Raw genomic sequence first — 17,564 nt, 5'->3', positions numbered from 1 at the left:
GCTACTGGTGCCGCCGCTGCTGTTCTTGCGGCGGGAGTCCATACATCTACCCAGTGGGCTGTCACAGTCATATAGTCCTGACCCTGCCCTGCTCCACTTGTCCACATGTCCGTGGTTAAGTGGACATTGGGTACAGCTGCATTTTTTAGGACACTGGTGACTCTTTTTCTGAGGTCTGTGTACATTTTCGGTATCGCCTGCCTAGAGAAATGGAACCTAGATGGTATTTGGTACCGGGGACACAGTACCTCCAACAAGTCTCTAGTTGGCTCTGCAGTAATGATGGATACCGGAACCACGTTTCTCACCACCCAGGATGCCAAGGCCTCAGTTATCCGCTTTGCAGTAGGATGACTGCTGTGATATTTCATCTTCCTCGCAAAGGACTGTTGAACAGTCAATTGCTTACTGGAAGTAGTACAAGTGGGCTTACGACTTCCCCTCTGGGATGACCATCGACTCCCAGCGGCAACAACAGCAGCGCCAGCAGCAGTAGGCGTTACACGCAAGGATGCATCGGAGGAATCCCAGGCAGGAGAGGACTCGTCAGAATTGCCAGTGACATGGCCTGCAGGACTATTGGCATTCCTGGGGAAGGAGGAAATTGACACTGAGGGAGTTGGTGGGGTGGTTTGCGTGAGCTTGGTTACAAGAGGAAGGGATTTACTGGTCAGTGGACTGCTTCCGCTGTCACCCAAAGTTTTTGAACTTGTCACTGACTTATTATGAATGCGCTGCAGGTGACGTATAAGGGAGGATGTTCCGAGGTGGTTAACGTCCTTACCCCTACTTATTACAGCTTGACAAAGGGAACACACGGCTTGACACCTGTTGTCCGCATTTCTGGTGAAATACCTCCACACCGAAGAGCTGATTTTTTTGGTATTTTCACCTGGCATGTCAACGGCCATATTCCTCCCACGGACAACAGGTGTCTCCCCGGGTGCCTGACTTAAACAAACCACCTCACCATCAGAATCCTCCTGGTCAATTTCCTCCCCAGCGCCAGCAACACCCATATCCTCCTCATCCTGGTGTACTTCAACACTGACATCTTCAATCTGACTATCAGGAACTGGACTGCGGGTGCTCCTTCCAGCACTTGCAGGGGGCGTGCAAATGGTGGAAGGCGCATGCTCTTCACGTCCAGTGTTGGGAAGGTCAGGCATCGCAACCGACACAATTGGACTCTCCTTGTGGATTTGGGATTTCAAAGAACGCACAGTTCTTTGCGGTGCTTTTGCCAGCTTGAGTCTTTTCAGTTTTCTAGCGAGAGGCTGAGTGCTTCCATCCTCATGTGAAGCTGAACCACTAGCCATGAACATAGGCCAGGGCCTCAGCCGTTCCTTGCCACTCCGTGTGGTAAATGGCATATTGGCAAGTTTACGCTTCTCCTCCGACAATTTTATTTTAGGTTTTGGAGTCCTTTTTTTACTGATATTTGGTGTTTTGGTTTTGACATGCTCTGTACTATGCCATTGGGCATCGGCCTTGGCAGACGACGTTGCTGGCATTTCATCGTCTCGGCCATGACTAGTGGCAGCAGCTTCAGCACGAGGTGGAAGTGGATCTTGATCTTTCCCTAATTTTGGAACCTCAACATTTTTGTTCTCCATATTTTAATAGGCACAACTAAAAGGCACCTCAGGTAAACAATGGAGATGGATGGATTGGATACTAGTATACAATTATGGACGGGCTGCCGAGTGCCGACACAGAGGTAGCCACAGCCGTGAACTACCGCACTGTACTGTGTCTGCTGCTAATATATAGACTGGTTGATAAAGAGATAGTATACTCGTAACTAGTATGTATGTATAAAGAAAGAAAAAAAACCACGGTTAGGTGGTATATACAATTATGGACGGGCTGCCGAGTGCCGACACAGAGGTAGCCACAGCCGTGAACTACCGCACTGTACTGTGTCTGCTGCTAATATATAGACTGGTTGATAAAGAGATAGTATACTCGTAACTAGTATGTATGTATAAAGAAAGAAAAAAAAACCACGGTTAGGTGGTATATACAATTATGGACGGGCTGCCGAGTGCCGACACAGAGGTAGCCACAGCCATGAACTACCGCACTGTACTGTGTCTGCTGCTAATATATAGACTGGTTGATAAAGAGATAGTATACTCGTAACTAGTATGTATGTATAAAGAAAGAAAAAAAAACCACGGTTAGGTGGTATATACAATTATGGACGGGCTGCCGAGTGCCGACACAGAGGTAGCCACAGCCGTGAACTACCGCACTGTACTGTGTCTGCTGCTAATATATAGACTGGTTGATAAAGAGATAGTATACTCGTAACTAGTATGTATGTATAAAGAAAGAAAAAAAAAACACGGTTAGGTGGTATATACAATTATGGACGGGCTGCCGAGTGCCGACACAGAGGTAGCCACAGCCGTGAACTACCGCACTGTACTGTGTCTGCTGCTAATATATAGACTGGTTGATAAAGAGATAGTATACTCGTAACTAGTATGTATGTATAAAGAAAGAAAAAAAAAACACGGTTAGGTGGTATATACAATTATGGACGGGCTGCCGAGTGCCGACACAGAGGTAGCCACAGCCGTGAACTACCGCACTGTACTGTGTCTGCTGCTAATATATAGACTGGTTGATAAAGAGATAGTATACTCGTAACTAGTATGTATGTATAAAGAAAGAAAAAAAAACCACGGTTAGGTGGTATATACAATTATGGACGGGCTGCCGAGTGCCGACACAGAGGTAGCCACAGCCGTGAACTACCGCACTGTACTGTGTCTGCTGCTAATATATAGACTGGTTGATAAAGAGATAGTATACTCGTAACTAGTATGTATGTATAAAGAAAGAAAAAAAAACCACGGTTAGGTGGTATATACAATTATGGACGGGCTGCCGAGTGCCGACACAGAGGTAGCCACAGCCGTGAACTACCGCACTGTACTGTGTCTGCTGCTAATATATAGACTGGTTGATAAAGAGATAGTATACTCGTAACTAGTATGTATGTATAAAGAAAGAAAAAAAAACCACGGTTAGGTGGTATATACAATTATGGACGGGCTGCCGAGTGCCGACACAGAGGTAGCCACAGCCGTGAACTACCGCACTGTACTGTGTCTGCTGCTAATATATAGACTGGTTGATAAAGAGATAGTATACTCGTAACTAGTATGTATGTATAAAGAAAGAAAAAAAAACCACGGTTAGGTCACTGGTATATACAATTATGGACGGGCTGCCGAGTGCCGACACAGAGGTAGCCACAGCCGTGAACTACCGCACTGTACTGTGTCTGCTGCTAATATAGACTGGTTGATAAAGAGATAGTATACTACTAATATTATATACTGGTGGTCAGGTCACTGGTCACTAGTCACACTGGCAGTGGCACTCCTGCAGCAAAAGTGTGCACTGTTTAATTTTAATATAATATTATGTACTCCTGGCTCCTGCTATAACCTATAACTGGCACTGCAGTAGTGCTCCCCAGTCTCCCCCACAATTATAAGCTGTGTGAGCTGAGCAGTCAGACAGATATATAATATATATAGATGATGCAGCACACTGGCCTGAGCCTGAGCAGTGCACACAGATATGGTATGTGACTGAGTCACTGTGTGCTGTGTATCGCTTTTTTCAGGCAGAGAACGGATTATAAATAAAAGTGGTGGTCACTGGTCACTATCAGCAAAACTCTGCACTGTACACTACTGAGTACTCCTAATGCTCCCCAAAATTAGTAAATCAAGTGTCTAAACGGAGAGGACGCCAGCCACGTCCTCTCCCTATCAATCTCAATGCACGTGTGAAAATGGCGGCGACGCGCGGCTCCTTATATAGAATCCGAGTCTCGCGATAGAATCCGAGCCTCGCGAGAATCCGACAGCGTCATGATGACGTTCGGCGCGCTCGGGTTAACCGAGCAAGGCGGGAAGATCCGAGTCGCTCGGACCCGTGAAAAAAAACATGAAGTTCTGGCGGGTTCGGATTCAGAGAAACCGAACCCGCTCATCTCTAGTATCTATATCAGATGACAAGTTATCTGTCCACTTTTCGATAGCACTACTCACCCACGCAGATGCAATGACATGTCTGAGTAGCGTACCTGTGGTCACATAATGGATTTTAACGTATTTTCTTGCTTACGATCTGCAGGATCCTTAGGGGCTGCCGTGCCAGGTGACGGGATAGCCACCATTTAGACAAACGTAATAGGGCCTTGTCTACAATGGTGGGTGACTCCCACTTTTCCCTATCCTCAGAGGGAAATGGATAAGCCACCGGAATCCTTTTGGGAATCTGAAACTTTCTGTCAGGGCTTTCCCAGACTTTTTCAAATAGAGGGGAAGATGTACTAAGCCTGAAAAGTGATAAATAATATCACTGTGATCAGGGCCGTCTTAACAGTAGTGTAGGCCCCTGGGCACAGCAATGCGCTGGGCCCCCTACCCATCTTTCAGTGTATCAGCGGCAGGTTTGATGTCCCGCAGGCGGTAGGGGTGTTCTATCTTCCGCTCAGCATGTAGGACCTGGAGCAGTAATTTCTGCTAATTACTCCTGTACTGCACAGATGGGGCTAAACTGTAGAAGAGAGCATTGTGCTGAATGAAGGGGCCCTGGTACATGACTTCCAGGGTGGTAGGGGGTGTGTAATACACAGGGGAGGGGTGGATAGTGGAGTGGGCTTAATATTCATCATTTTCTGGTGGGAGGGCAGCTTCCCTGACTGCAGATATCTCCAGTTCCTGGAAATATATGTCTTAGCTTTCAATGGGATAAAAAAACTAGAGAGTCTCACCTTTCAGGAGGCGCTGGGGACACCTTTCAGGAGGCACTGGGGACACCTTTCAGGAGGCGCTGGGGACACCATTCAGGAGGCGCTGGGGACACCATTCAGGAGGCGCTGGGGACACCATTCAGGAGGCGCTGGGGACACCATTCAGGAGGCGCTGGGGACACCATTCAGGAGGCACTGGGGACACCATTCAGGAGGCGCTGGGGACACCATTCAGGAGGCACTGGGGACACCATTCAGGAGGCACTGGGGACACCTTTCAGACGGTTCTGGGGACTTGGGGTTTAGAGTTAAGGAGCCAGAGCAATTCACCAATGAAAATATAAAACTGCATATTAGGTGTGTGGAGCTGGAGCAGGGACCATCTGCTTGAAGGCTGATATCTCTGGTTCTGGGCATAGTAGAGACAAGCTGCCAGTGTCCACCACTGCCAGAGCCACAGCTTTTGGAGACAAACTCTATGTCAGACATGGGTGTAGTACTGCTGACCGCTCGCCACGCTGCGGGCTCGGTGGCGACCTGCGGTTGCCACGGGTTCTATTCCCACTCTATGGGTGTCGTGGACACCCACGAGTGGAAATAGTCCCTGTTGGTCGGCATGCCGACCATCGGGATAGTGAGCCGTCGGGCTCGTGGAGGAGGTCATGTGACTGTCGGTCAGCTGACCGGCGGTCACATGAATACCACCCTCAGACAGAACCTGAGATATCTGGCTAGGAAGAGAAATTAACAGGCTTGGATGGGGACCAGTGGTTTCAAGTCAGATATCTCCGATTCCCCAGGGCCGATTTTCAAAAATCTGGTACCCCTGGAAAGAGGGGACCCTCAGCTATCAGCCTAGGGCCCTTAAACTCCTGGGGCCCTTGGGCAAGAGCCCATTGAGCCCATACGAAAAGACGGCCCTGACTGTGATAAAGCACCAGCCAATCGGCTCCTAACTGCCATGTCACAGGCTGTGTTTGAAAAATGACAGTTAGGAGCCGATTGGCAGGTGCTTTATCACAGTGATATTTATCACTTTTCAAGCTTAGTACATCTGACCCAGAGTGTTCAGTTCATGAGAGGGAGGAAACGTTATCTCAGGTTTCTTTTCCTTATACAAACAGACCCTTTTATCAGGAACAGCAGGGTCCTCAGTGATATGTAATACATCTTTAACCGCCACAATCATGTACAGAATACTCTTTGACAATTTTGGATCTAATCTGGAATCACTATAGTCGACACCGGAATCAGTGTCTGTGTCGGTACCAGTGTCTGCCAACTGGGCAAAAGTACGTTTTTGTGACCCCGAGGGGTCCTGAACTTGAAATAACATATCCTCCACAGATTTCTTCCATGCCTGGGTCTGAAACTCAGACTTATCTAATCTCTTACTAATAAGAGCCACATTAGGATTCAAAGCATTCAAAACATTTACCCAATCAGGAGTCGGCGGTGCCGACAGGGTCACCCCCACAGCCGTTTGTGTCCCTAATACAGCCTCCTCCTGGGAAGAGCACTCAGCCTCAGAAATGTTGACACACGTGTACCAAACACCCAGAGACACATCGGGCATATAGGGGACAGACCCACAGTAAAGTCTGTCAGAGAGACCCAGAGGGAATTTGCCAGCTCACAACCCAGCGCCAAATTGATGGGTCTGAAAACACAAAAAAATGCCCCAGACCTGCAGCACCCTGATACTTGTCAGCAGTGTGAGGAAGGACCGGCTTCTCTGCAGCCTGAGGAGAGGAAATGGCGCAGAGTGAGCTGTGAGGATGAAGCTCCGCCCCCTTAATGGCGCGCTTCTGTCCCACTTATTTCAATAAATGATTATACTGGTGGGGGTTAGGACAGTGCCTTGGCACTAATGTCCCTTCTTCCCAGTGTACACTGAGGATTTTTAGCTGCCCAGGGCTCCCCCTCCCCGCGCCCTGAACCCTGTAGTGCTGTGTGCGTGTGTGGGAGCCAGGCGCGCAGCGTCTGACCGCTGCGCGGTACCTCAGAAATGCCGTCACTGAAGTCTTCTTTTCTTCTGCTGCTCACCTGTCTTCTGACTTCTGGCTCTGTAAGGGGGTGACGGCCGGCTGCGAGAGTGAGCATCTAGGCGTACCCAGCGATCAGCACCCTCAGGAGCTAATGGTGTCCTGTAGCCAGAAGCAGAGCCCTTGAACTCACTGGAAGTTGGTCATACCTCTCTCCTCTAAGTCCCACGATGCAGGGAGACTGTTGCCAGCAGCCTCCCTTAACATAAAAAAACCTAACAATAAGTATTTTTTCAGAGAAACTCAGTAGAGCTCCCTGTAGTGCGTCCAGTCTCACTGGGCACAATTCTAAAACTGGGGTCTGGAGGAGGGGCATAGAGGGAGGAGCCAGTTCACACCCTTTGAAAGTCTTAAAGTGGTCATGTCTCCTGCGGATCCCGTCTATACCCCATGGTTCTAATGGTGAACCCAGCATCATCTAGGATGTATGAGAAATATATCTATATATATATATATATATATATATATATACATATATACATACATACACACATACCCACGTAAACCCCCCTGAATAAATCCTGCGTTTGCCCCTGGGGCTCCCTAGGTAACAATCTCCGGCTGATGACTTATGGTGATAAGATTTTCCCATTAGCCTGCTGATCTCTCAGACAAGCGTGACATAAGCTCCTCCAATCAGAGCAAAGCATGTGCTCCTATATCCCCTTGTGCTGAGTCTTACAAATTTGACTCAGCTCCATATCTGTGTGTGTAGCACACTAATGCTGCAATACTGCCAAGTGCCAACAACATTGAGGGGCCCCACACCCATTCCTGCGGCCACGTGACTGTGGTGGATTGTCACCCTCCCACTCCCATTCCTGCAGCCACATGACTGTGGTAGATTGTCCTCCTCCCACTCCCATTCCTGCAGCCACATGACTGTGGTAGATTGTCACCCTCCCACACCCATTCCTGCAGCCACGTGACTGTGGTGGATTGTCACCCTCCCACACCCATTCCTGCAGCCACATGACTGTGGTAGATTGTCACCCTCCCACACCCATTCCTGCAGCCACATGACTGTGGTAGATTGTCACCCTCCCACACCCATTCCTGCAGCCACATGACTGTGGTAGATTGTCCCCCTCCCATACCCATTCCTGCAGCCACATGACTGTGGTAGATTGTCCCCCTCCCACACCCATTCCTGCAGCCACGTGACTGTGGTAGATTGTCCCCCTCCCACACCCATTCCTGCAGCCACGTGACTGTGGTAGATTGTCCCCCTCCCACACCCATTCCTGCGGCCACGTGACTGTGGTAGATTGTCCCCCTCCCACACCCATTCCTGCGGCCACGTGACTGTGGTATATTGTCCCCCTCCCACACCCATTCCTGCGGCCACGTGACTGTGGTAGATTGTCCCCCTCCCACACCCATTCCTGCAGTCACATGACTGTGGTAGATTGTCCCCCTCCCACACCCATTCCTGCAGCCACATGACTGTGGTAGATTGTCCCTGTCCCACACCCATTCCTGCAGCCACATGACTGTGGTAGATTGTCCCCCTCCCACACCCCCATTCCTGCAGCCACGTGACTGTGGTAGATTGTCCCCCTCCCACACCCATTCCTGCGGCCACGTGACTGTGGTAGATTGTCCCCCTCCCACACCCATTCCTGCGGCCACGTGACTGTGGTAGATTGTCCCCCTCCCACACCCATTCCTGCAGCCACGTGACTGTGGTAGATTGTCCCCCTCCCACACCCATTCCTGCAGTCACGTGACTGTGGTAGATTGTCCCCCTCTCACACCCATTCCTGCAGCCACATGACTGTGGTAGATTGTCCCCCTCCCACACCCATTCCTGCAGCCACATGACTGTGGTAGATTGTCCCCCTCCCACACCCATTCCTGCAGCCACATGACTGTGGTAGATTGTCCCCCTCCCACACCCATTCCTGCAGCCACATGACTGTGGTAGATTGTCCCCCTCCCACACCCATTCCTGCAGCCACATGACTGTGGTAGATTGTCCCCCTCCCACACCCATTCCTGCAGCCACATGACTGTGGTAGATTGTCCCCGTCCCACACCCATTCCTGCAGCCACATGACTGTGGTAGATTGTCCCCCTCCCACACCCATTCCTGCAGCCACATGACTGTGGTAGATTGTCCCCCTCCCACACCCATTCCTGCAGCCACATGACTGTGGTAGATTGTCCCCCTCCCACACCCATTCCTGCAGCCACATGACTGTGGTAGATTGTCCCCCTCCCACACCCATTCCAGCGGCCACATGACTGTGGTAGATTGTCCCCTTCTCACACCCATTCCTGCAGCCACATGACTGTGGTAGATTGTCCCCTTCTCACACCCATTCCTGCGGCCACATGACTGTGGTAGATTGTCCCCCTCCCACACCCATTCCTGCGGCCACATGTTTGTGGTAGATTGTCCCCCTCCCACACCCATTCCTGCAGCCACATGACTGTGGTAGATTGTCCCCTTCCCACACCCATTCCTGCAGCCACATGACTGTGGTAGATTGTCCCCTTCCCACACCCATTCCTGCAGCCACATGACTGTGGTAGATTGTCCCCCTCCCACACCCATTCCTGCGGCCACATGTTTGTGGTAGATTGTCCCCCTCCCACACCCATTCCTGCGGCCACATGACTGTGGTAGATTGTCCCCCTCCCACACCCATTCCTGCAGCCACATGACTGTGGTAGATTGTCCCCCTCCCACACCCATTCCTGCATCCTGCAGCCACATGACTGTGGTAGATTGTCCCCTTCCCACACCCATTCCTGCTGCCAAATGACTGTGGTAGATTGTCCCCCTCCCACACCCATTCCAGCGGCCACGTGACTGTGGTAGATTGTCCCCCTCCCACACCCATTCCTGCGGCCACGTGACTGTGGTAGATTGTCCCCATCCCCAATGCATCTAATCGACAATCCAGTCCTGGTGCCCACACCTTTTTTTGTGTCCCTCACTAGTGCCCACATACACCGCTAATGCCCCTCCCAGCCCTCGTCTGATTTTGCCCCTTGTTCCCTCCGTTACCTCTATTCTTTAGGATTTCCTGTCACGTTTTCCTACCGTATGTACATAGTAGCCCACAACTGTACCGCATTCTCCAGTTGTTTATTATCCTTACTAGCAGCTACCTGGTATTGAGTGCTGCTGTTCAGCCATCACCGTTATCCATACCCTCCAACAGGACCCGTTCCATTAGGTACAAATGCTCTGTTCCTGGAGATGTGGCTGCAGCACAGACCAAAATTCAAATAGGGGAGCCACACCAACTGCCATTGAGTCCTGGCCAGTGATGTTTGGCAATGTTTGGGGTGGCAGTTGGTGCAGCTCCCCTATTTGAATTTTGGACTGTGCTGCAGCTCCACCTCTATAACTGCCACTGGCAAAGAAATCCAGGAACAGAGCATTTTGTACCTAATGGAACGGGTCATGTTGGAGGGTGTGCATTATCAGTGTGCACCTCCACAAGCCCTAATCTTGGTGCAAAAGATGCGTCTGCAAAGAGCGCAGTTCTGTTGACCCCTCCCTCTCTAAACTTACATTTTATGATGCCCCTCCCCGTTAGAATGTAAGCTCTCACGAGCAGGGCCCTCTCCCCTCATGTGCTTTTCCTTTTCCTACTTGGACTATCTTCTACTCGATACTTCCTACAACAGTATCTAACATTCGGTTTCTGCCACCCTGATACTTATATCAGTGTCATATCCGCTGGTGCAGAATGTCTATATACCATGTACCTGTCCTGCATTGTCTTGTACTGTAAGTTGCTGTGTTCTTGTTTTGCTCATTTGTTTATGAACTTTGCTAGGCGCTACGGAACCCTTGTGGCGCCATATCTGGCAGTACGGATGGTGTAGTGGTTAGCATTACTGCCTCACAGCACTGAGGTCATGGGTTCAATTCCCACTATGGCCCTAACTGTGTAGAGTTTGTATATTCTCCCCGTGCTTGCGTGGGTCAACTCCGGGTACTGCAGTTTCCTCCCACAATCCACAAATATAAACTGGTAGGTTAATTGGCTCCCAACACAATTAACCCTAGTATGAATGTGAATGCGTGTACATGTGATAGGGAATATAGATTGTAAGCACCACTGGGGTAGGGACCGATGTGAATGGCCAAATATTCTCTCCTTAAAGCGCTGCGGAATATGTGTGCGCTATATAAATAACTGATAATAAATAAAGGATAATGATAATAATATTAGAACCCCCTATTACAGCCAAGTTCCACCAATTCAGGGGCAAGTGGAGATGTGCCTGAGCTACTGTATACTGGACTCTGCCTCGCTTTTAGTTGCGGTGTACGCTTGTTAAAGGAGCAAGCGCCATGAAACACGGCACAATACACTTGACACACAGAGCTGCGTTCAGCTATAACGTCTTCCATTTGTTGTGGTTTCCCCTATGGACATATGTTCTTACATTAAGGGTGTCATTCCGAGTTGATCGCTCGCTGACGATTTTCGCAGCGCAGCGATCAGGTGAAAAAACGGCATTTATGCGCATGCGTATGCCCCACAATGCGCCCACACGACGTACAGGTACAAAGCCCTTTGTGGTTGTGCTCAGGTTCTAGCAAAGTTTTTCTTCGCACTGACGGCCGCAAGAAGATTGACAGGAAGAGGGCGTTTCTGGGTGTCAACTGACCGTTTTCAGGGAGTGTTTGCAAAAACGCAGCCGTGTCTGAAAAAACGCAGGTGTGGCTGGGCGTTCGCTGGGCGGGTATACGACGTCAAATCCGGACACGAATAGGCTGAAGTGATCGCAAGCGCTGAGTAGGTTCAGAGCTACTCTGAAACTGCACAAACCGTTTTTGCAGAGCTCGGCTGAACATGCGTTCGCACTTCTGCTACGCTAAAATACACTCCCCAGTGGGCGGCGGCATAGCGTTTGCACGGCTGCGAAAAACTGCTAGCGAGCGATCAACTCGGAATGACCCCCTAAGCACGCTGTATTGTTTTGTTGTTTTTATGGTTCTTGTTTATTTTGCAGTTTGTGGCACAATCAAGTCTCAAAGGAAATAGAAAACATGTTGCAGAAAGAAAATCCAAGACTCCGCTTCCATTGAATAACAGAAGAAGGTCCTTTTTGATTTGCAGGTCAAATGAAATGGAAACTTAGGGCTGGCATTGCCGCAGGCTCTTCTGATTAGGCCGAGCCTGCATTTTGTCCAAACTGTATGTTTCCGAGTATTTGCACTTTTACTTGGCAGTTGTGCTGCCGCTGTATACTTACTGTATGTGACAAGATTGCACTCGCGTTGTATATAAATAGTGATTTAGCTAAAATGTTGGCAGCTATCCTCGTGTGCGCATCAGTCTGCACTACTTGCGGAGCGGTTTGCTCTACGCGCTTTGTGTTGGAGTCGGATCAGCGTTGCTGCATGCATGGTACAGGGTGTGTGCAGCGCAGCAATGTTTCAGCACACCTGGGGGCTATTTCAGATCCTGAAGTTTCGTGAAAATGGAGGCGTGTCACTGACGTTTAGGCGGAGAGAAAAGGCCAGGATCTCCATTGTTGTAGGGACATTTCCTGGCCTCTTACGAGGATCTGCGATGGGTGGCTTGCGCAATCCCCATGGGTGCCGCAAGCCGCCTGATGGTGTCGTAGTGATCCAAGGACGCAGCTTGGATCACTACTGCGGGATCCGGTCTGAAGATCGACACTGTCTAGGTCGACAATGTTTAGGTCGACCACTATTGGTCGACAGTCACTAGGTCGACATGGTTTCAAGGTCGACAGGGTTTCTAAGTCAACATGTTCTAGGTCGACAGGTCAAAAAGTCGACATGACTTTTTCACATTTTTTTCCAACTTTTTCATACTTAACGATCCACGTGGACTACGATTGGAACGGTAATCACCTTGCCCGAAGCATGGCGAGCGAAGCGAGCCATGCGAGGGGACACGGTGCACTAATTGGACTTTCCGGTCACTGTACAGAGAAAACGACACAAAAAAAACACGAAAATCTCATGTCGACCTTTTGAACTGTCGACCTAGACCATGTCGACCTAGAACCCCTGACGACTTTCCAACCCTGTCGACCTAGTGCCTGTCGACCTATAATGGTCGACTCAAAGTTTGTCGACCTAGAAACTGTCGATGCAATAATCCACACCCCACTACTGCAGCAGGAGGCATCTACTTATAAACGACGCCTCCTGCTGCAGTTCCATACAGCGCTATCACTGCCGCTGCCATAGAAGTGATAGCACCTCCTACCACATCTGAATGAGCCCCCTGGTACCACACACAGAAGGACTCCTTTGCTGTTACGGTTAAGTGTACCAAACTACTGTAATCAATAAGGCGCTTGTTTCCTAATTAGCAGAAGACTGTTGAAGACTAATTGCTGTTTGGCTAATTGCTGATTGTTCCAATCCACACAAATCCCATGTGCTCCCTTGGGATTAAATTGCAGCACTCGGGGGGGAAAAGGGGAAAATAAAAAAATATATAGCAAGACAGTATTGCTAAAGTTTATAAAACAAACTGCACTACACCTATTTAATACATACTGTAATACTTGAGAAAGAAAAGCACAAGCCATAGCTTGAGTTATTTGATGTACTATGGGGGTAATTCCAAGTTGATCGCAGCAGGATTTTTGTTAGCAAATGGGCAAAACCATGTGCACTGCAGGGGAGGCAGATATAACATGTGCAGAAAGAGTTAGATTTGGGTGGGTTATTTTGTTTCTGTGCAGGGTAAATACTGGCTGCTTTATTTTTACACTGCAAATTAGATTGCAGATTGAACACACCCCACCCAAATCTAACTCTCTCTGCACATGTTATATCTGCCTCCCCTGCAGTGCACATGGTTTTGCCCATTTGCTAAAAAAATTCCTGCTGCGATCAACTTGGTATTACCCCCTATATGTCTCCAAATGCAGTGTTTTATGTATATAATGATTTTAGGGAATATCTTTTTTCTATAAATTGTATAATAATAATATCATAATTATTATTGAATAATAATAATTAAATGTCAGCAGTAACAATAAAACATTGTTTGACTTACTTCTTCTATACAGTACAAACTCAATTAAACAATGTATTGTAAAATGAGGACCAGAATAGTTTAGATGGAGCAGGTGTTAAATAAAATTATTAAAATGAATTATTAGCATATTGACAATATGTATAGGGCCTAAATGTTACTTCAAAGCTGATTGGTTGCTATGGACATTTTCTTCACTGGTTCACTTCTTCATCTACCCCAATTACTTGAAACTTTGGGGAAAATATTTGAGAAACAAATTGACTGTAGACGGGGACATCGCAAAAGTACTTGGGGTTAAAATCATTTTCCCTATAGTTTTATTTTTTATTATTTTTTTTAAATTACTGTATATACTCGAGTATAAGTCGACCTGAATATAAGCCGAGGCACCTAATTCTACCACAAAAACCTGGGAAAACTTATTGACTCGAGTATAAGCCTAGGGTGGGAAATGCAGCTCTAGCCGTACACAGCCCTCATACTGCCAGATATGCCCCCACAGTGCCAGATATGCCCTCATACTGCCAGATATGCCCCACAGTGCCTGATGTGCCAGATATGCCCTCATGCTGCCACATATGCCCCTCATGCTGCCACATATGCCCCTCATGCTGCCACATATGCCCCTCATGCTGCCAGATATGCCCCACAGTGCCAGATATGCCCTCATGCTGCCAAATATGCCCCACAGTGCCTGATGTGCCACATATGCCCCTCATGCTGCCACATATGCCCCTCATGCTGCCAGATATGCCCCACAGTGCCAGATATGCCCTCATGCTGCCAAATATGCCCCACAGTGCCTGATGTGCCAGATATGCCCCCATGCTGACAAATATGCCCTCATGCTGCCAGATATGCACCTCATGCTGCCACATATGCCCCTCATGCTGCCACATATGCCCCTCATGCTGCCACATATGCCCCCTCCCCAAGTGCCAAATATGCTCCCCCAGTGCCTGTTACTTACCCCTCCGTCGATCCCGTGCTGTCTTCTGAAGGAGGGACACGGAGGGCACAGCGCGCGCCTCTCCTGTGTCCCTCCTGTGTCACGAACGGGTACTTCCTTTAATAGACCCGCCGCTGCCGCCGGAGATGCAGGAGGGACACAGGAGAGGCGCGCGCGGTGCGCTCCGTGTCCCTCCTTCACACTGCTCTGCCTGTCACACTGACACTGTGCACTGACTCGAGTATAAGCCGAGGTGGCTTTTTCAGCACAAAAAAAAGTGCTGAAAAAGTCGACATATACTCGAGTATATACGGTACTCTTCTCTGTACACGTAACTAAAACTTAGAGCATCCTGGTGACCGCCATACAACACAGAAAGCATCATAATAACCAATATACCATACACAGAGCATCCTAGTGACCTCCATATACTACAGAGAGCATTCTAGTGATACTTATATAATACAGAGAGCATCCTAGTGACCTCCATATACTACAGAAAGCATTCTAGTGATACTTATATAATACAGAGAGCATCCTAGTGACCTCCATATACTACAGAGAGCATTCTAGTGATACTTATATAATACAGAGAGCATCCTAGTGAGCTCCATATACTACAGACTCCATATACTCCATATACATATACTCCATATACTCCATTAACTCCATATACTATCATTCTAGTAATACTTATATAATACAGAGAGCATCCTAGTGACCTCCATATACTACAGACAGCATTCTAGTGATACTCATATAATACAGAGAGCATTCTAGTGACAGTAATAGAATACAGAGAGCTTCATAGTGACAATATTAAGAGAAAAAAACATAAATACAGTAATGAGAAGGAATTTCAAAGCTGGGAGTACCGGACAAAGCCATCCAGTAACAGTCCTGAGTGCATCAGACACACAACCAGCGGTTCAATACGTTGTTGGAGATATTTTACAAAATCTTTACTTACAGTAATAACCTGTTCTAGGTCAGTTTTTCTGTTTTCATTTCTTTTGTTTTCCCTGTAAAGGTTGCTTGCCATAAATAACACAGAAATGTCAAGATTAATAGCAGCAATCTGCAGGGACGTTAACCCACAATTCAGTCATGAAGTTTGTAATCCAGAGTAGCTGGAATTACATTCTGATCCCAACAAGAGACATAGGCCCTCATTCCAAGTTGTTCGCTCGTTGCCGATTTTCGCTATGCTGCGATTAGGTGGAAAATGCGCATGCGCATGGTACGCAGAGCGCATGCGCTTAGTTATTTAACTAAGAACTTAGTAGATTTCCACAAGCTCGAGCGAAGTTTTTTCAACGCTCGAGTGAACGTAGTGTGATTGACAGGAAGTGGGTGTTTCTGGGCGGCAACTCAGCGTTTTCACGGCGTTTGCAAAAAAACGCAGGCGTGCCAAGGAAAAACGCGGGAGTGGCTGGAGAAACGGGGGAGTGGCTGGCCGAACGCAGGGCGTGTTTGTGACGTCAAACCAGGAACGAAACTGACTGAACTGATTGCAATCTGTGAGTAGGTCCGGAGCTACTCAGAAACTGTTAAGAATTATGTAATAGCAAATCTGCTAATCTTTCGTTCGCTATTCTGCTAAGCTAAGATGCACTCCCAGAGGGCGGCGGCCTAGCGTGTGCAATGCTGCTAAAAGCAGTTAACGAGCGAACAACTCGGAATGAGGGCCATAGTTACAGATTTCCCTTCTTTTAAATCTAATCTCTTTAGAATTTCAGATAATGGTCTAGTCTGGGTACAAATTGCATGAAAAGTGGACATTAAACTAGAGATGAGCGCCTGAAATTTTTCGGGTTTTGTGTTTTGGTTTTGGGTTCGGTTCCGCGGCCGTGTTTTGGGTTCGAACGCGTTTTGGCAAAACCTCACCGAATTATTTTTGTCGGATTCGGGTGTGTTTTGGATTCGGGTGTTTTTTTCCAAAAACACTAAAAAACAGCTTAAATCATAGAATTTGGGGGTCATTTTGATCCCAAAGTATTATTAACCTCAAAAACCATAATTTACACTCATTTTCAGTCTATTCTGAATACCTCACACCTCACAATATTATTTTTAGTCCTAAAATTTGCACCGAGGTCGCTGTGTGAGTAAGATAAGCGACCCTAGTGGCCGACACAAACACCGGGCCCATCTAGGAGTGGCACTGCAGTGTCACGCAGGATGTCCCTTCCAAAAAACCCTCCCCAAACAGCACATGACGCAAAGAAAAAAAGAGGCGCAATGAGGTAGCTGTGTGAGTAAGATTAGCGACCCTAGTGGCCGACACAAACACCGGGCCCATCTAGGAGTGGCACTGCAGTGTCACGCAGGATGGCCCTTCCAAAAAACCCTCCCCAAACAGCACATGACGCAAAGAAAAAAAGAGGCGCAATGAGGTAGCTGTGTGAGTAAGATTAGCGACCCTAGTGGCCGACACAAACACCGGGCCCATCTAGGAGTGGCACTGCAGTGTCACGCAGGATGGCCCTTCCAAAAAACCCTCCCCAAACAGCACATGACGCAAAGAAAAAAAGAGGCGCAATGAGGTAGCTGACTGTGTGAGTAAGATTAGCGACCCTAGTGGCCGACACAAACACCGGGCCCATCTAGGAGTGGCACTGCAGTGTCACGCAGGATGTCCCTTCCAAAAAACCCTCCCCAAACAGCACATGACGCAAAGAAAAAAAGAGGCGCAATGATGTAGCTGTGTGAGTAAGATTAGCGACCCTAGTGGCCGACACAAACACCGGGCACATCTAGGAGTGGCACTGCAGTGTCACGCAGGATGT

At 48.3% G+C, this 17,564-nt stretch overlaps 1 protein-coding gene across 2 annotated transcripts in view; it reads left to right on the top strand.

The window, feature by feature from the left end:
* Positions 1-13,439, top strand: part of NLRC5 (NLR family CARD domain containing 5) — a 253,349-nt gene extending 239,910 nt beyond the window's left edge. For both annotated transcript variants that reach the window (XM_063945766.1, XM_063945765.1), the window contains one exon: positions 11,812-13,439. In XM_063945766.1, coding sequence (XP_063801836.1) covers positions 11,812-11,887 — 76 coding nt within the window. In that variant the 3' untranslated portion in view covers positions 11,888-13,439. The remainder of the gene's footprint in view (positions 1-11,811) is intronic.
* The last annotated feature ends 4,125 nt before the right edge of the window (positions 13,440-17,564 follow it).

The sequence above is a fragment of the Pseudophryne corroboree genome, chromosome 11 (assembly GCF_028390025.1).
Source record: "Pseudophryne corroboree isolate aPseCor3 chromosome 11, aPseCor3.hap2, whole genome shotgun sequence".
NCBI classification, from domain to species: Eukaryota; Metazoa; Chordata; class Amphibia; order Anura; family Myobatrachidae; genus Pseudophryne; species Pseudophryne corroboree.
This window is presented reverse-complemented; position numbering and strand designations above follow the sequence as displayed.